Source organism: Siniperca chuatsi, linkage group LG20 (genome assembly GCF_020085105.1).
Source record: "Siniperca chuatsi isolate FFG_IHB_CAS linkage group LG20, ASM2008510v1, whole genome shotgun sequence".
Taxonomy (NCBI): domain Eukaryota; kingdom Metazoa; phylum Chordata; class Actinopteri; order Centrarchiformes; family Sinipercidae; genus Siniperca; species Siniperca chuatsi.
This window is the reverse complement of record NC_058061.1, coordinates 21,424,989-21,442,607: the sequence shown is the minus strand read 5'-3', so window position 1 is coordinate 21,442,607 and position 17,619 is coordinate 21,424,989. Positions and strand designations below refer to the sequence as shown.

Genomic DNA, 17,619 nt, shown 5'->3' with positions numbered 1-17,619 from the left:
CTTTTTCACACAGGGCCATATAGGTATGGATTTTGTCAGAGAGCCAACACAGACACCACCAGCTCCACCCACTGCAATCAACAGATCTCACTCACCTGAGTACTGATCACACAACTGCCACCAATCACCAACCCCACACTATAAAGTCACACTCCCCTACTTCACTCACTGTCTGGTCTCGAACCTACTATGAGATTCAACCCGACCGCAGTATCTCCTGAAGATTCCCCAAGGACTCTGAACTCCACTCAACCGTTGCGTGTGTCTTCGACTCCTGGCTCTCCTGTTTCCTGTCTTCTCCAGTGGACTGAACTACTACTCATAATCAGATAAGACTCATAGACTTTCCACTGTATTTTGCTTTACCCAGTATTCTGTCTTGCTTTACAATAAACTCCCTTGTCATTGTACTGACCTTCGTGTCCCGTGTCTGCCTGCTGACAGATTTTGTTTTCCTTTTTAATAATAACAACCTTCATTTAAAAACTGCATTTTGTGTTTACTTGTGTTTGACTAATATTTAAATTTGTTTTGATGATCTGAAACATTTTAAGTGTGACAAAAATAAGAAATCAGGAAGGGGGCAAACACTTTTTCACACCACTGTAGTAATTTAACCCACTGTTAATATAAAAATAGTGATTAGTGCAGCTTTAAACTATTAACCGATTATCAAAATTGTATGTTATGTAATTTAAGTCCAGTAGATGAAATCTCTGTAATTCCACCAAAAACGTGCCTATAGCTTGAATACTCTGAAACAACCTGTTGTACCTGAAGTGGTGTATCTGTATCCATCTCAAACTTGGGCACCATCTTGGACCAGGGTTCAAACTTCTTGCTTTCGGGGTCGATGTAGTAGTCAAACACGGTGCCCTGGGATGGGAACTTGATGGTTTTGAACTCGGCCGTCCACCACTTGCTGAACTCCACTCTGTAGTCGACCAGCTACACTCACACAGAGCACACACACAGAGACACAGAGGGTAGACGGGCGGTCAATACTCTAAAATGACTTCCTCTCTGCTTTTTCTCCCCCATACAGTAGCTATGGATCTGTGCGTTTGATTTACACTGGAGTGAATACAAACCAGAGGACAAATAAATGACGACAACACAGAGATACAGTCACAGCAGTTGAAGGGTAGAAAATGAGAGATGGCAGGCCTATCTATCCATCTGTCTGATTCAGACAGTGAAGTAGCCTCATCACCTGCTGGCTGGCAGTTCCTCGCCTTCCTCTCTGCCTCCCCACCCCTTGGTACCTGTCTCCTCTATTCACTACCAACTCTCCAGTCAATAAAACCACTTAGCATTTAAATGCATCTGTGATGGGAAAATAAAGTGGAGTACATTTGTACCGAGGGGAGAGCAGTTTTATCCCATAACTTAGATGGACGCGCTTACTGTACAGCACTAACTGGATTGCTTAGCAACTGCTCGCCACGGCTCTCCTGCTGATTTAAATTCAGCCAGTCTGTGTATTGTTGAGCAGGAATGGAGTCCACTTCATTTTCAGATGGAGATCTCTCCCTTTTCAAAAACCTGCCATTTCTTCAACTGAAAATAACTTTCAAATGACTTCTCATAAATAGAGACACAAAGTTGAGTTGCATAAGAGCCATCAGGGCTTGAATAGTACCGAGGAATACCCATAATGCAAGTGCAAAAAACTCTTTCAGGAAGGAGGAAAAAAAATCATTCAGCTGTTTTAGTTGTGTCCCATTCTTTTCCCTCTTTATGCAACCACTTAGTAAGCATCTCACATGCCCAGAGGCCCATGAAGTACCTGGTCCTGGAACATGGCTCCCCCAAAGGCCCAGACCGCAGCAAAGACAAAATAGAGCTCATATAGTTCCTTTGCACAGTCTGGCGGGGTGTTTTCTGGAGTCAGCAGACACTCCAGCAAGTAGCACAGCATCTGGACCATACTCTGCTCAGGGATAGGGATGATCTTCTTAAACCTGAGCAAAGACAGGCACATTACATCACTGGATTCAAGATTTACCACTGACTTGTGTCTCATATAGCACGTAAAATAACTACTGTGCTGAAAGAAGAAAATAAAATGTTAAATTATCACCTTATGTAATTTTGAATTGTGTCACACATTTTTTTTTAACAGATTTAACAGAAAAATTAGTTTCTTTTGACAAAACAAAATTCAATTCCGTTTGCTTCCAAGAAAGCGGATGACAAATGTATCTATGAATATCTATGTGGCATTGTGTTAATGTACAGTGGTGCATTTTCTGGATTTTTGGCCTGGCAATGAGGACAAAATATTCCTCCTCTCTGTCTCCCTCCTCTGCTTCCTGTTTTTGTTGTCTGCTCCAATAGCAGTGGTGATGGAGGTGTTTGAGGAGGCGAGTGGTCCTGTACAATAGAATGCAGGATGGCATCCAGTTCTTCTGAGTCAGTCCCTATTTGCTTCAGCCCACTTTTGCACTGTCCCTCGTCTTGTTATGTCACACCCCAACATCCTGCGTCAACTGGACATGACTGTAACAGTGTCATTTCATGAGCTGTGGAAGAGCTGTGTTACCTTGATCTGAGGGCATCCAGGCAAGAGGGGAGGTACTTGTCGAACAGTATGGTCAGGTTGGCCTTTTCTGATTGGACCTCCCTCCTATCGATCCAGCTTGACACTGAAGGGTTCCAGCCGAGGTCTGCTGGGTTTATGTACAGGATGCCTGAAAAGAAAAACAGGGAATACAACACATTTACTGAATACAGTACCTGCCAACATGGCTGGATTAACCTGTTATGGCTTTCCCGGGGCAACAATGTGTTGTTGGGCCCCTTTTGATCCCCCCACACCTCCTGCCTGTGTATGTGCCATGTCACCGCCCTCCAACAGACTATATGGCTGCTCCATTATTTGCCATTTGTCATTCAAATTGTTTGGAACACAATCCACATAGACAAATCCTAAATTACGTTAAACAAGACTAGTCTACAGCCATGCTAGCGGCTCTGCTGATATTTAGCAGGTATAATATTTACCATCTTAGTTTAGCTTGTTAGCTTGCTAACATTTGCTAATTAGCACTAAACACAAAATACAGCTAAGGCTGATGGGAATGTTAGTAGTGTTGCAGGTATTTGGTCATAAACAAAATAATTGGACAAATTGACAAATTTTGACCTGATGATGGTGCAAGACGAAAAATCAGGGGATCACCAAATTTATTACAATTCATCCTGATGGGGACATAAATGTGTGTACCAAATTGCATGGCAATCTATCCAATAATTTCACTCAAAAGCACAAATGTCAACCAGCTGGTGGCACTGGCAGATGTAAAGTCAGGGGATCACCAAAGTCTGTGGTATTCATCTACTGGGAAATATGGGTATCTGTACCACATTTCATGGCAATCCATCCAATATATATTATATTTCAGTCTGCACCAAAGTGGTCACTGTGTGTTCATCACTCCAAGCAACCCCTTTCACATTACGTGTAGTTATCTAACAAATATTTATCAGTAAAGCTTTAAGGTCTTAACCTAAATTTTGACACAGAACCTCAAGATTAGATAATAATAATGGACCCGCCTCAGTTGACATTGCTCTTTAGTGGTGCAAACAAGTGAACATAATATTGACACACAGTAAAGTTTGGCCTCTTTGGGCCCCTGTGGGTCAGCTGCCCGCTGTGCCTGGTTGGTAACCCAGCCTTGCTGCAAAAGGAAAATAAATCCAGTACAACCACAATATTGTCAAAAGTTACCAAGTAAAAGGATGAGACAAAGAAAGGAAAGCAGGGACTACCTGCTCTGGATACAGTAGCGGGGGTAGCAGTGCGAAGGTGGCTGATCTCAAACACCAGCCTCATGGTGGGGTTCAGAGGGATTCGCTCATTACTGGCCAGAGTCAGCACCTAACAGAAGGAGACAGCGTATTTACACACAGTGTACAGAGATATGACTGTGTTTTTGTGCTTTTTACACAGTCTTAGCCTGGATTATGTCACCTGCTTTCCTCAGCTCTTTTCACTATTTTTACTACTACTACAGCATTAAACACACACACACACACACACACACACACACACACACACACACACACACACACACACACACACACACTGTCATTTATTCTCTCATCCACAGAGTACAAATAGTTTACTACTCAGTGATGAGTCAACCAAATCTTCCTATTCATATCTGAATGCTGATTTAGTGAACAACAGTGAAAATGTGTAACCTTAGTCATTTTGATACTGAATAAAAGACTAAGCCCACACATACACACACACACACACACACACACACACTCAACTCGCTCACACCTTGTTGTCATCCATGACTGTGTTGAGTGACTCAATCCACATGGGGTCAATGTCTCCATCCAAAACAATCCACTTAGGTCCGTTGTGACTGACATTGGCCAGTTCACGCATTATATTGGAGAACAGGCCTGTAGGGAGAAGGAGTTCACATTTTGGATATTTGACTCAGGTCATTAAACACTTTGTACTGAGCAAACACTGTTTCTGCAGGACTGCAGTAATCACCATCTTTCCACTCTCTGGTTGCCGGGTTTATTATGCCAAAAAGCTCGTCATTGGTCACAGCCTTTGGGTTAAGGTCGGCCCACACAGGTCTGCGCTTCATGTTCTGATAGGTCCTTTGGAGTGACCTCATCACCTGACTCTTTCCGGTGCCTGCGTTCCCGATCACAAACACAGAGTGACGCACCGCCAGCAGCTCCTCCAGCTGCACCACCTAACACACACACACACACACACACATACAGAATGAAACATTTTATTTTATGCCTTGTTTACATCACGTGAAGGACACTGATGACATGGTATACAAATAAACCCTGACCCTTTTACAGGGTAATGTTACATTTCATGGGTCACTACACTGTACCACTCAGTCTACTGCATCTCGTTCTTAATGTTCTGGTTTATGGTGAATATATAGTGATGCAGAAAGACGGAGCAGTAGCTTAGCACACTGTTCACAGACTACAATAAATGACAGCAGGGGTCTTCTGGAAGGACAGATATCTGCACCCTCATTATTCTCTGTTGGCCACTCCAACTATTTTACACACGAAGATCAGTTTACATGTCATAGGGATTAGTATTCAATAGTCTATGGACACCAAAAGTGTTCAATATTAAATCAATAAAAAAGACATTATGAAATGTATAAATGCATATAATAAAAAAATAGAATTAATACGGACAAAATATGTTATATAAATGTGGCGATGGGAAATAATCCAATATTTTTTAAAACTCAGCTCCAAAATATGAAATGTTCCTTTTTTTCCGAAAATGACCAGCTGAGTTTTAAAAAATGATTGGATTATTTCCCATCTCCCATCCATACTACATACTAGTTCCAAGCAAATTGTAATTCTGTTCTCTGATTGTTCACCCACAATGTAACACACAAAGGAAATGGAAGAGCTGCCCACAGCTGCAAAAAAGTACAAGGAATTGTGGATGGTGGTGAAACAGCTCAAGAAAGACCTGAGGAAAAAAAACCCTGAAATATTAAATATTTGGACAACCAGTTAGCTTTCTATTTGTGAAGTTTAACTGACAGTGATATTTTAAGATCGCAGTGGGACTGAGGTCTGATGGTGCACGTATTGTACCTTTTCCTGTTTCCTGTTGCTAACAGCAAAAAACACTAATATATAGATAAGTATACTACATACTGTATACAATCAGTATGTAGTATGTGATGAAAACTGGTATTATAAAATAAAGCAATCAGTTATTGGGAAAAATGCTGTTGTGAAATTCTGAAATAAAAAATAGAATAAAATGACATGACTTGAAATATAAATGCAATACTACAATAAAGAAGCAGGATGACATAATACTTCATACTGAGTTTTAAAAATATTTTGGATTAATTCACAATTTCATGATTATATTAAATATTTTGTCTCTGTTTATTCATATTATGACTCATTATTTATTCCATATTTAACACTTTGGGTCTCCATACATTTCTAAACGTCTGAGAAAGTAATCCTGATGATGTCATCATCATCAGCTTGAGATTACATATTTATAACAGAAAGCCTGTGTTACAAACTGGGGGCATGTAAATTGAGAATTCATCTAAATTCTAAATAAATATTTCTCATCTTTAGTAAGATGGATATTTTCCCAGTAATATATGCTCTTGTAAAAACTTCTATGAACAGAATAACCTTTAACCAAAATAAAAAACTCTATAAACAGTGTATAAAAATAATTGCTTCTCTACTTTGGACACAACTTTTGGGGTGAGAAATATTTCATGTTGGGCCGTACCCCTCAACAGTCTTTAGTCTAAAGTCTAAAGTCAATCATTTGTAAATTAACAAACTCACACTCACACACATTTTCCTTGACTGTGACACATTTTCTGTCAAATCAGGTATGTGAGGTGACACCACAGAGTGTGTAACAGAGAATTACAGCTAGAAAAAGGGAGAAAGAGAGATTTCCTCCCCACTTCCACTCAAACATACAGATGGCGAGCTCAATCAATGCCATCGACCGGGCTCCTCGCGGCTCCTACACCCCGTCCATTCAGCCGGAGCGCAGGCGGCTATGCGCTCTCAAAGGCCCCGGCTGATTACTGCTTTGATGTGGGGAGGACTAATGCTAGCACAGGCTAACGCTAAAGGTATGCAGTCTCTCTCAGCTTGCCTGCTCCCCCCCTTCTTTGTCTGAAATCAAAAGGTTGGTCGCACAAACAAAGACAGTAAAAGTTCAGGCTCTGGGGGTGGATGGTTGTTATTGACCGCTCCGCCATTCTCTCTCTCTTGCTCGCTGTATTTCTCCTCCTCTTTGTTTATTTCTGTGGCTGTCTCTCACAATGTCAGGGTTAAGTGGCATGGTGCAGCGCCAGCCTCCATTGATGGAGTGTTATTATGTGGTTCCCGTGTCTATTTGACCTGAGGCAGATTGCACTTATTTCCCCTGGTCCTGCGTTCATCTGTCTCTGACATATAACGCCTTCTATTGTGCATGTGCGTGTGTGTGTGTGTGTGTATCTGTATGTAATATAATGTCTAGAATTAGGTCAGCAGCTTGGGCACCTGAACGCTCATCGCAGCCAACCATTGGCTTTCTGCAATATTTGCCCGATTCATCCAGATCCTGCAGACTTGTTTGACACTAATGCGTATTTCCCAGCAGAACATTATAACGTGAGGTAAATAGCTTTTGGAAAGAACTGAGATAAATCTAAATGAAAGTGCTACAACTGTAATATCTGTCTAAATTGTTAAAGATGAAACCCCCATTTGGGGGCTTTGCTCGTGCTTCGCAGACAACTTGTGATTGTGTTTGCCTTCATCCTTCGCTTAGCAACACTTGTTGTAATCAAAACAGAGTCTGCAGCAGACAAGCATGTCAGGAGGATATCGGAAAATCAGGTTTTATCATACCTTGAGTACAAAATTGTCCTCGGCCTGTAACTTCAAGTCCAGAATGGAGTCCTTCACGTGCTTCTCAAAATCCAGGTCTCTCTTCCTGGGGACGTCCAGAGCAGGAAACAGGTCTACTATCAGCCCCATGAACACGGGCATGTCATCGGTCACAATCTTGGGGATGTTGAAGTCTCTCAGAGCTCGCATCAGCACCTGGTCCTCTGCTCGGCCAGGGTCTCCTCTCTTCAGAGAGCCGGCCACCACCAGGACTGACTTAATGGCTCGGAGGCCCCAGTCATAGTGGTCCTTTGGTAAAGGCCAGAGAGACGTCAGTAAGCAGAGAGAAAACACAGGCTTCTAGTTCCACAGCAGGACGTGCAAAGCTTGAGTAAGATTGAAAAAGTATGTACTAATTAAAAATAATCATCAGAGTTTATCTGTAACATTTTAGTTCACCACTGAGATCCATCAGCTTCCAGACAAACTAATATTTCCCTCCAGCTGCTGACGGAAATCTGAGGAGGAACACTCGCTCCATCATCTTAAAATATAAGGAAATGTGTCCACTATGACATCTTAATATCTTTTTTCATTAAGTGTAAAGTATCAACAAGTACTGAAACAGGGCTTCCGATGCCGGTCGGTCGAGCCGCGACTTTGGTCCAGACTGAGATATCCCAACAACTATTGGATGGATTGTCATGAAATTTGGTGCAGATGTCCGGAGAGAGTGAATCCTACTGATTTTGGCGCTACCAGCAGGTCAAATTTTTCACTTACTATTTAGTACAGATATTCATGTTCTCCACAGGATGTGATTGTACTTGTCAACTATTCATGCAGCAGCATCATCCGGTCAAAATTTGAATTTGTCCAATGCTTTGGTTTCTGACCAAATACCTGCAAAACTTTCATTCCCATCAGCCTCAGCTGTACTTTGTGTTTAGTGCTAATTAGGAAATGCTAGCATGCTAACACACTAACCTAAGATAGTCAAACTAACTAACTAGCTCCTCAACAGTGATATGATATTTTTCTCATATGATATCAGTTGAATAGTGACTGTCGGTGTGTCTGTCCTGCCCAGAAGCTCTCCAGTTGTGTCTGCCAGTTGTCTGTCACAGGTGCCTAGTGTAGTAGTTGAAGCTGAACAGGCAGAATATTCATAACACACCCACATCAGGATCAACACGCCCAGGCCAACCTGTAGAACACACACTGCCACAGCATCACCAACCGCCATTTCACTGCCATGAAACTAGAGGCCACACTGATTTTGACAGCATGAAATATATTTCACTGCACTCTCTTAGCATGCTCTGGTGTCTGCTCGCTGGCAGGAAAAACAGCATAGTCGTTCTGCACAGGACCATGCAGCAGAACCTATGTAACATAAAATCCACAATTCTGAACCACCGTTTAACTCGAGTAAGTAGTTCTCTGAATCTGCATTTTCCATTGATTTGCAGTTTCAGCCATTGTGAATATAGCTTAGAGAAGCAGTCTGTTCTTTATCATTTGATTTGAAGTTGCTAATGTCTGAAAACTTGCAATGAAACTCTGGCAAACAACTTTGAAGTGTAATTAAGGTGATATTTAAAAATGTCCGAAGAACTAGAGCTTCATAAAACAGCCATAAAAAGGATGTAGTGTGCTATGACACTTAAATGGGCCTGTGGTCATGGGAAATTCATCCAGAACCGAGGGCTCATTAAATCGCTTACCTAAGTCGAGTAGCTCCACTGTAACTATTAGTCGGCACCGTAGGAGATTTTATTGCTTTTTTAAATAATTAAAATAATGGCATGCATGTAAAACAGGACTGGACTAAAAAAGGATTAAAGAAAATTTTTGATGGAATAACATCCAAACTCCCTGGAGCTTTTATTCATATGCATGTAACACTTCACTCAGACAGTTAAGTTAGAAAGCCAGCTTCTGTGTGGTGCCTCTGAGTCATTCCTTTATCAAAAGCCTCAAATATAAAAAGAACATTGTGTCAGTCGTTCAGCTTTGAAGTGGAACTGGATCTGGCTTTTTCTGACCATATCAGATGTATAACATCAAAGAAAGCAGATAGTACCTGTTTGGACAACAGCTCTTTACACAGTGTGTAGAGGGTGATAAACTTCCTGGCGAGAACCCGAGCGTTAATGAAGCCCTCGGCCACCAGCATGATTTCACAGATCAGCTCAAAGTCCGGCACCACCATGGCACATGGTCTGTGGAAAAATGGAAAGAAAGCATTAAAAAGAGCTCAGTTGCAGTTCATAATCACAATCCTGGATAATAAATAAATGTTTCGTCATCTACAGTGCACGCAGTTCATTCAACTTGTACGGTCTTTTTACTGAATTTTTCACACAACAGCAGAGCAACAAAAGCATCAATACAAGTCACAATCCATCACAATTCAATACCTACCTTCATCACCTAACATGCTCTCTCTCTCTCTCTCTCTCTCTATACACACACTTGCTTTGGCACCTGCAACCTTGTGGCACTTGCGTTAGGTGGAATTTGACTGAGCATTGTGGCACTTATTGTCACTAGCTTCTGCTTGATCTACTGTGGCTTGGATTGTGCCTCACATATATGATACTTTGGACAAAAGTGTCTGCCAAATGACCAATGTAAGTGTATCAGGGAGGTATATGAAGATGTTTTCCTGGTATGTTATACACAATCCATCAGACTTTACAAGAGAAATATACTGTAGATTGCCATAAATTACATTTGCTGTTCAAAAATAGGAATGTTTTGAAAATAATAAAGTTCAGTTAAAGGAGGGTTGTGTTTGGGTTACTAGAAATTACTTATGACTATCCACAAATGACAAATGTGGTTGGTTCACTCAAATTCCAAAAAAATACATTTCCTATCGCAGATAGTTGCGGTTTGTGCAGGTTTTGAGATAGTCGTCGAATAGAATAGAGGTGAATGGACTTTTGTTTGTGCTGACAGAATTGAAAAATGACATTGAACAGCAACATGTGTTTCCACAATTCGTCTCCCTGTTACTAATATAATAATCCACAGACCTGTCAACAGTTTTCAATAGAACTAATGTCCCTATAAACGATTTTGTATACTGTGTTTGGAAAACTGAGATTGAAAAAGTATGGAATTTGATGTTTTGAACAGAAAACTCTTTTGCCCAGCAACATTGTCATGTCAACCCATCTATTGATGGGTTAAATTTTAATATCCATCCATCATAAATTTCTACTTATCTTGCTAAGGGTCACGGGGGGTGGAGCCTTTCCCAGCTCCCAGTGGGCAAGTGGCGAGGTACGCCCCAGACAGGTCTCCATATGTTTTAAGATGTTTGTAATGTTTCTTGTACATTTTTAAGTTTGTTGTCCAATTGTCACTTCAATTTTGCAAGTAAACAGATTTGATAATATAGTCAGATTCAACAAAATGCTCTTGAACTGCAACCTTATAGGCTTTGTATCATTATAATTTAGAAAGTCACATGACTAATTGATGGATTAAACCTTAATTGATGTACTCAACCTGAACCCAGCTAAAAAAATAAATAAAAATAAAGCACAGTATATTGAATTAGAACTGTGCGACTTATGATGGTCCCTTGACCTACCTGAACAGAGCCTTCAGGTTCTCAGGAAGCTCAGTCCTGCCAGCGTAGCCTGGATTCATCGTGATGAAGATACCAACAGAGGGGCAAAGATTCACCTCCTCTCCCATGAAGTTAAACCTCTTCTTCTTGTCTCGAATGGCGTCCTGGATGCTTTTGACCTGCACATACAGAGGACAAAAACACAATACAGAGTAGAATGAATTGTCACTGTTCTTGGTGGGTATCCAACCTTAATAGTTTTTTGGTACCAACCAAAATATGTCCATAACATCAAGTATTAAAAACAGTTTGTTAAATTGTTAAAAAAAAAAAAAACTAAGCATCTACAGCCATGCTAGTAGTCATTTAAGCAAAATGCTAATACCAGCATGCTAACATGCTCACAGTGACAATGCTAACATGCTGATGATAAGCAGGTATAATGTTTACCATGTCTACCATCTTAGTTTAGCATGTTAGCATGCTAACATTTGCTAATTATCACTGAACACAAAGTACAGCTGATGCTGATAGGAATGTCACTAGTTTTGCAGTCATTTCTTTTTAAGTATTGGACAAAATATTTACCTAAAAATGGTGCTAAAGGAAAAGTACATTCTTCTGCCTTGTTGCACCTACGTTACCCACAATGCAATGCAACTGCTGACAGTTCAGTCAGAGATGCAGGTGTGTTATGCTAGAAGCGGCAAATGTAGCCTCAAGCCTCTGGCCTCAAGCAGAGACGAGGGGCGGACTACAGATATCTGGTAAGCTCACTTCTTTCTAACTCTACACCCCCAGATTTTTTTCATCTTCAAACTTTTAGTCTTCAGCCCCAACTGACGCTGACTCAAGTGACATCACTTGAGGCAATTAATCAGACTTCACACAGCTTCCTCTGGAGCTCTGGAGCCACGGCAGGCTTTGTACAACTTTATTCACATATGCAGTAGCACTCCCCAACACCTGGAAACAGACTTTGATGTGTAACATCAGTGTAGTTCTCCTTTAAGGGATCACCAAAGTTATCATAATTCATCCTGAGGGGAACATGAATGTACATGTAGAGATATTTCACAGAATAAGGGAAAAGTTTGACCTTCTGGTGGCACGAGAGAAAAAGTCAGGAGCTCACCAAAGTCATTAGGATTCATCCTGTAGGGAAAGAAGTTTCATGGCAATCCATCCAATAGTTTGGGGGAGGCTGTGGCTTAGAGGTGGAGCGGGTCGTCCGCTAATTGGAAGATCGGCTGTTCGATCCCCGCTTCCCCCAGCCCGCATGTCAAAGTGATACTGACCCCCAAATTGTGAGTGTGTGTGAATGATTAGTTTCTTTGTACTGATGAGCAGTTGGCACCTGCCATCAGTGTATAAATGTGTGTGTTAAGTGGTCAGAAGACTAGAGAGGCATTAGGTAAGTACAGTCCATTTACCAATTAGTTGTTCAGATATTTCAGTCTGGACCAAAGTCATGGACCGACTGCCCTACCAACATTGCCATCCCTAGAGCCACATTGCTAACATGGCTAAAATGGGTTTGGAGAAACTTAAGCACTGTATTGGCACCACTATCAAAAAGTTTCAAACCATACCCAGTCCTAGTCGCTGACAATTAACACTCCTAAAAGACGCTTCCAACTAGCAACCCTCAAATGTGATGCAGCCTGGGAAAGTTTGGTATCACTCATTAGCATATCATTTATATCATTAAGCAGATACCAGAGTCAATTTGTAACAGCCTGTCAAATTGTTTTGCCGTATGCACCTTTTTTTTTTAGGGGACACAATTTCATTAATAACATGAGCATGCTATCAGCCAGGGTTTACTGGCTGGATGAACTGCCAAGGATCCGCTTGTCTACATTATGATTGAATGAGATATCAGAAATGAACTATGTGTGTGCGTGTGTGTGTGTGTGTCTTGGCCTAAAACTCAGCCTGTAAGAGGCTTTATGAATTTAACATGCGTGTGGTAAAAGAGCGGAGCGAGTCGACAGCTGGAAAGAGGAGGAACATCTCTTCATGGATGAGTACTTGGCTACAGATCACTCAGTCATACTAATACAACAGGGAGAGGAGGGGGAAAAAAATGCAAAAACAAACAGTGCAGCTGCAGCACAAAAAAAGAACAAAAGTTTTCATGAGAACATCAGCGGGGCTTGTTTTTTATGTGAAATGACAGCGGCCCACCACTGCTATCCTACAGGGATACGAAGGGAAGTAAAACACGTTTAAAAAAAAAGGTGTGATCCAGCGGGGTCTGGCTCCACTCTTTGCTGTCTCTTTGAATGTACAGACTGGAGCTAGCAGCATCAATTTATTCACAGCGCAGGCCTGTGTTGGCTGTAACAGAGGCAGAACTTCACCAATTTATCTCCATGTTGTTATGTCTGGCAGCCTTCTGTTTGTCTCTGCTATATTTAATGTAAAACTGGTCCCGCCACCTGTGTTAGCAGGCCTGACCGGCAGCCGAGCATGTTGCTCTGCGATGCTAGCTGCTCCCACTTTAAGAGGATGGATTAGGTGTGTGCGCTATGGTGAGAGATGGCTCTGCATTGGCTCCACTGAAGCAGGCTGAGCGCTGGAGCAAGCTGCCAGCTGTCACAGCAGGAGTTTGATGCTCCTCTGTTCTCAAGGTCTACTTCTCCACGTATAAGCCACCATGATTTATTATTCATTACGCCGCGCAACACCTATTCATTCTTCTGGCACTTTAAAATTCTCTGAAGTACTGTAGACTTCCACAGCTTATGGAAGAAGGCTGCTTGACTTTCATTGTTGCTTAAGAGGGAAAGAAGGAAGGGCAGAGAAGTGAGTGTTAAGTCTAGCAATGAATAATGATCCTTTGAGGAGCTCTTTCTCCATTATCATTATGATCATGATCAGCGTCCTTATCAACTGTATACATTTTGCAGTGACAGTATTGCACATGCACGTGGCAACAGCAGGCAGGATCTGAATACATCAGAGGGACTCAAGAAACCACAGAGGGAGGATCTGTTTGATCCATGATAACAGAAAAAGCAGCAGAAAAGCTAACATCAGCTGAAACACACAGAATATGGTTTCTCAGAAGAGTCCTGTATTCGAATGGTTAGCTACTGTAGGTCGCCCAGAGTATATGCTGTTCAGTGTGTAGAGAATAGGAAGTTCTCTTTTTTTAACTTTATGTGTCACTACACATTAAGTGGAGATAGAGGAGGAGAACAAAGGCAAAGACACTGTCAGAATGATCCATTCAGTTCATCCAGAGAGCTCAAAGATGTAAAACAAACCAAACCACAGTAAAGTTATGGGCCCTAAAACCATGGGTCCGGAGATTTCTGCCTCCACTCCAATACAATGGAGATGAGTGGCAGATGACTGACAAACAAATGTCATTACATTACATTACATTCACTACAACTAGACTGAAACTTTTTTTATTCAGTCATAGCTTAAAAATTATAGTCATGTAAAAGCTTATATTTATTTGCACAAGACAATGTTACGTTATCCAAAAGACTCTTGTGGAGATAGTAAATACTCATTATTGTAACCATGGGTTTTCTTGCACTTGCATTCAGCCACACAACATAACAGGGACACTTTGAATTTGTTCCCAGCACCATAAGGCAGTCCCAGGGACCATTATTGACAATTATTACATTGGTATTCAAGTCAAATGTTTACTGTTGTCTGAATGTCATCATACCCCACTTCTGACTAGACTGAGGGGGGGAAAGTTATCTTTTAATATATATCTATGTGGGATGGACAAAAAACCTGCTACTAAATAAAAATTACATATTAAATTAAATTGGCAAATTTTTATGACAAGAGGCCAGGTTCGAGGCTATCAGGTGCCAGTCAAATCTGGCAACACTGGAAAGCTTGTTGCTTCACTAAGATGATTCATTTAAAAGAAAATATTCATACTCCATATTACAAGTACAAATCATTTGTTATTTATAGACATTTGCAAATCAAGTTTGTACTATACTAGTATTAACACTGAGCAAATAGTAATTCACCCAAATTATTGCAGCACGTCCTTTGAGAGCTTGGAGTTTGTCCATTCAGAGTTGTTGTTATTAGTGTTGAAAGATGTGAGCATTGTGACCAGCACCACAGGCGAGCAAATCCATCCTCGACTCTCAAATCAGATCAGAGAAGGCTCCAATTATGAAGAAGCTCTGGGGTGCAAAGGTGCCAGCCTTGGTGGATTAGTCTTATAGCTGAAGCAATTTACGCTTGCAATCGGTGATGAAGAGGCTATTTACTTCTGCGGTGCTGTTTTTAAAGGCTTATTTTCACCACAACTTGATTTGGATAGACCACTTCACAAATAAGATGACAACTCACACATTCAGCTCCACCCGCCTGGGGTGAAAATACACACAAGCTGCCCTCACGATGAAGTCTCGACCTGAATGGGATTTTGGGAGAGGAACTAGACTATGTTCTTACCTGCACAGCCACCACAGATAGCACCTCCACTGAGATCCTGTTAAATTCGTCAAAGCAGCCCCATGCCCCCGTCTGAGCCAGGCCTTTGTAGATGCTCCCACAGGACTGGTGGACAGAAAGAGAGACAGACATTCAGATGGACACAGCAGGACAGGGATTCAGTCAGGCCGGCTCACAGGTGGACCCCTGTCCAACTGACTGATTGTGGTGAGGCAGAAACAGACGTATCGCCAATTAGACAGAAGATATATGGAAAAACATTCATTGCAGTTACCAGAGTGCAGCTCCACGGCAGGCTGAGAGTAGGCGAATAATAACAGGATGATACATAAGCGAGGCCTCACACTAATAAAACAAGGCGTTAATGGCAAAAAGAGAAGAGGCTAAAAAGGCTACCACCCACATTTTAGTTTTCCCAACATCAACTTAAGAGCAGGTGAACAGCCCTCCGGAGAGCAGCTGGACCGGGATGAAGCAGGCAGCTGACTTTTCTCTCCAATTACAGGGCCGAGGAAACCTTCTCTGACGCAAACCGGAGCTGACTATAGGATTGATTCAACTTGTGTATGTGTGTGTGCACGGCTGAATATGAGTAACAGTGTGGGGCTCTGAAGCCAGTGTCTAGTGCCTGCGTTCCTCCTGGAGTACATTAGCACTTCTCTCTGACACCTTGCTGTGGCGCGTATAGCCGGGGGTGCTGTACGCCTCTATACTGTAATGATGCCCCCGTGAAGCCGGATCACGAGATTAGGTTTATGTGTCCCTTGAGCAATCTTTATGCATAAAGTGTGTGTGTAAGAGTATACAAGAGCGCATTATAAAGCGAGGAGGAGGATGGGCACAGAGAGGACATTGTGACAAGGTTTACTATAGAAATAACAACCAGAGTTGAACTAATCAGCTTTTCTTTCGAGGGGGAAGCAGGCGAGAGAAAGAAGGGCATAAAGGTGGGCTGACAACTTTAATGACAAATGCATATTATATATCGCTGACAAAGGCAAAGATGAAAAGAAACATGCATAATATGGGCTGCTGTGAATGCACATTCGCTATGTGCACAAGCACAGGCTCGGATACGTGTGTGCGCACTTGCTCACCTTGTAGTCCATCTGCTCAGAGCAGTTAAATACGTAGACCATGATGCCGAGGGCTCTGCCCAAGTCTTTGGTAGTCTCGGTCTTCCCTGTACCTGCGGGGCCTGCCGGAGCTCCACTCATGGTCAGGTGGAGGGACTGGGTCAGGGTGATGTAGCATCTAAATATAGTCAGTCAATACACACACACATATGCATCACTGACGAGGACTGGAGCCTGACAGCTAGCAACAAAAAATTGCTTTTGACTGATTCGACTGACTGCTTTTTCATTTATAAAGATTAGGACAAGGCCACTTCCTTTCACTCATTCACAGCGAGGAGCTTGACAAGACACACTGGCACATTTTTAGTTATGTTTCAGTCATCTATGGCGACATGTTAGCTCGGGGGTTAGCATTGTCTCCTCACAGAAATAAGGTGGTAAGTGCAGTTCCTGGTACTGACCTTTTTCTGTGCAGTTTGCTCTTTACTGTGGAGTCTAAAATGTGCCACCAGAATAAATCTAGATTTTTTTTCATACAATCAAATAAATACATAAAATAAGACTCAAATTTAAAATGTATAATTTTTGAGAGCAATCTTAAAGGAATCTAGTTTTAAATGGAATAATACAAGTAAAAGGTAAAAGACTTTTTAAATCTTGTTTTGTGATTCCATTTAACATTCAACTATTCATTCATTATCTAAAGAAATAGTTCAACATTTTGGGAAATATGCTTATTTGCTTTTTTCTAGTAGTTGAGGAGATCAATACCATTCATGAGACGATCAATACCATTCCTGTCTGTGTCTAAAGTATGAAGCAGGGAGCCAATTAGCTTAGCTTTGCACATAAACTGCAGTGGGAAACAGCTACCCTGGCTCTGTCGGAAGTTCAAAAACACACCTACAGAAATATTTTAAAAAATGTCTAATCGTGGTTGTAGAGGGAGTTGTGTGATAAAGGTATTTCTTGGCGAGTAACAGCTGGGCACTCGACTTCCTTGTTGTCTTGAGTCTTGTTGTTGCTGTGGGGTTTTTTTGTTTCATCTGTACACAAACAATTTGTGGTTTTAGAGTTACAACAATTTATCCATCTTTACATTTCTGT

General features: G+C 41.6%; 1 protein-coding gene across 1 annotated transcript in view; it reads right to left on the bottom strand.

The window, feature by feature from the left end:
- Window positions 1-17,619, bottom strand: part of dnah9 (dynein, axonemal, heavy chain 9) — a 143,900-nt gene that overhangs the window by 81,811 nt on the left and 44,470 nt on the right. Inside the window, exons 34-44 of the mRNA XM_044178887.1 lie at window positions 16,531-16,687; window positions 15,434-15,538; window positions 11,006-11,163; window positions 9,485-9,623; window positions 7,420-7,707; window positions 4,523-4,733; window positions 4,298-4,425; window positions 3,778-3,886; window positions 2,546-2,693; window positions 1,790-1,964; window positions 775-948 (exon numbers count right to left, since the gene is read on the bottom strand). Coding sequence (XP_044034822.1) covers window positions 775-948; window positions 1,790-1,964; window positions 2,546-2,693; window positions 3,778-3,886; window positions 4,298-4,425; window positions 4,523-4,733; window positions 7,420-7,707; window positions 9,485-9,623; window positions 11,006-11,163; window positions 15,434-15,538; window positions 16,531-16,687 — 1,792 coding nt within the window. The remainder of the gene's footprint in view (window positions 1-774; window positions 949-1,789; window positions 1,965-2,545; window positions 2,694-3,777; window positions 3,887-4,297; window positions 4,426-4,522; window positions 4,734-7,419; window positions 7,708-9,484; window positions 9,624-11,005; window positions 11,164-15,433; window positions 15,539-16,530; window positions 16,688-17,619) is intronic.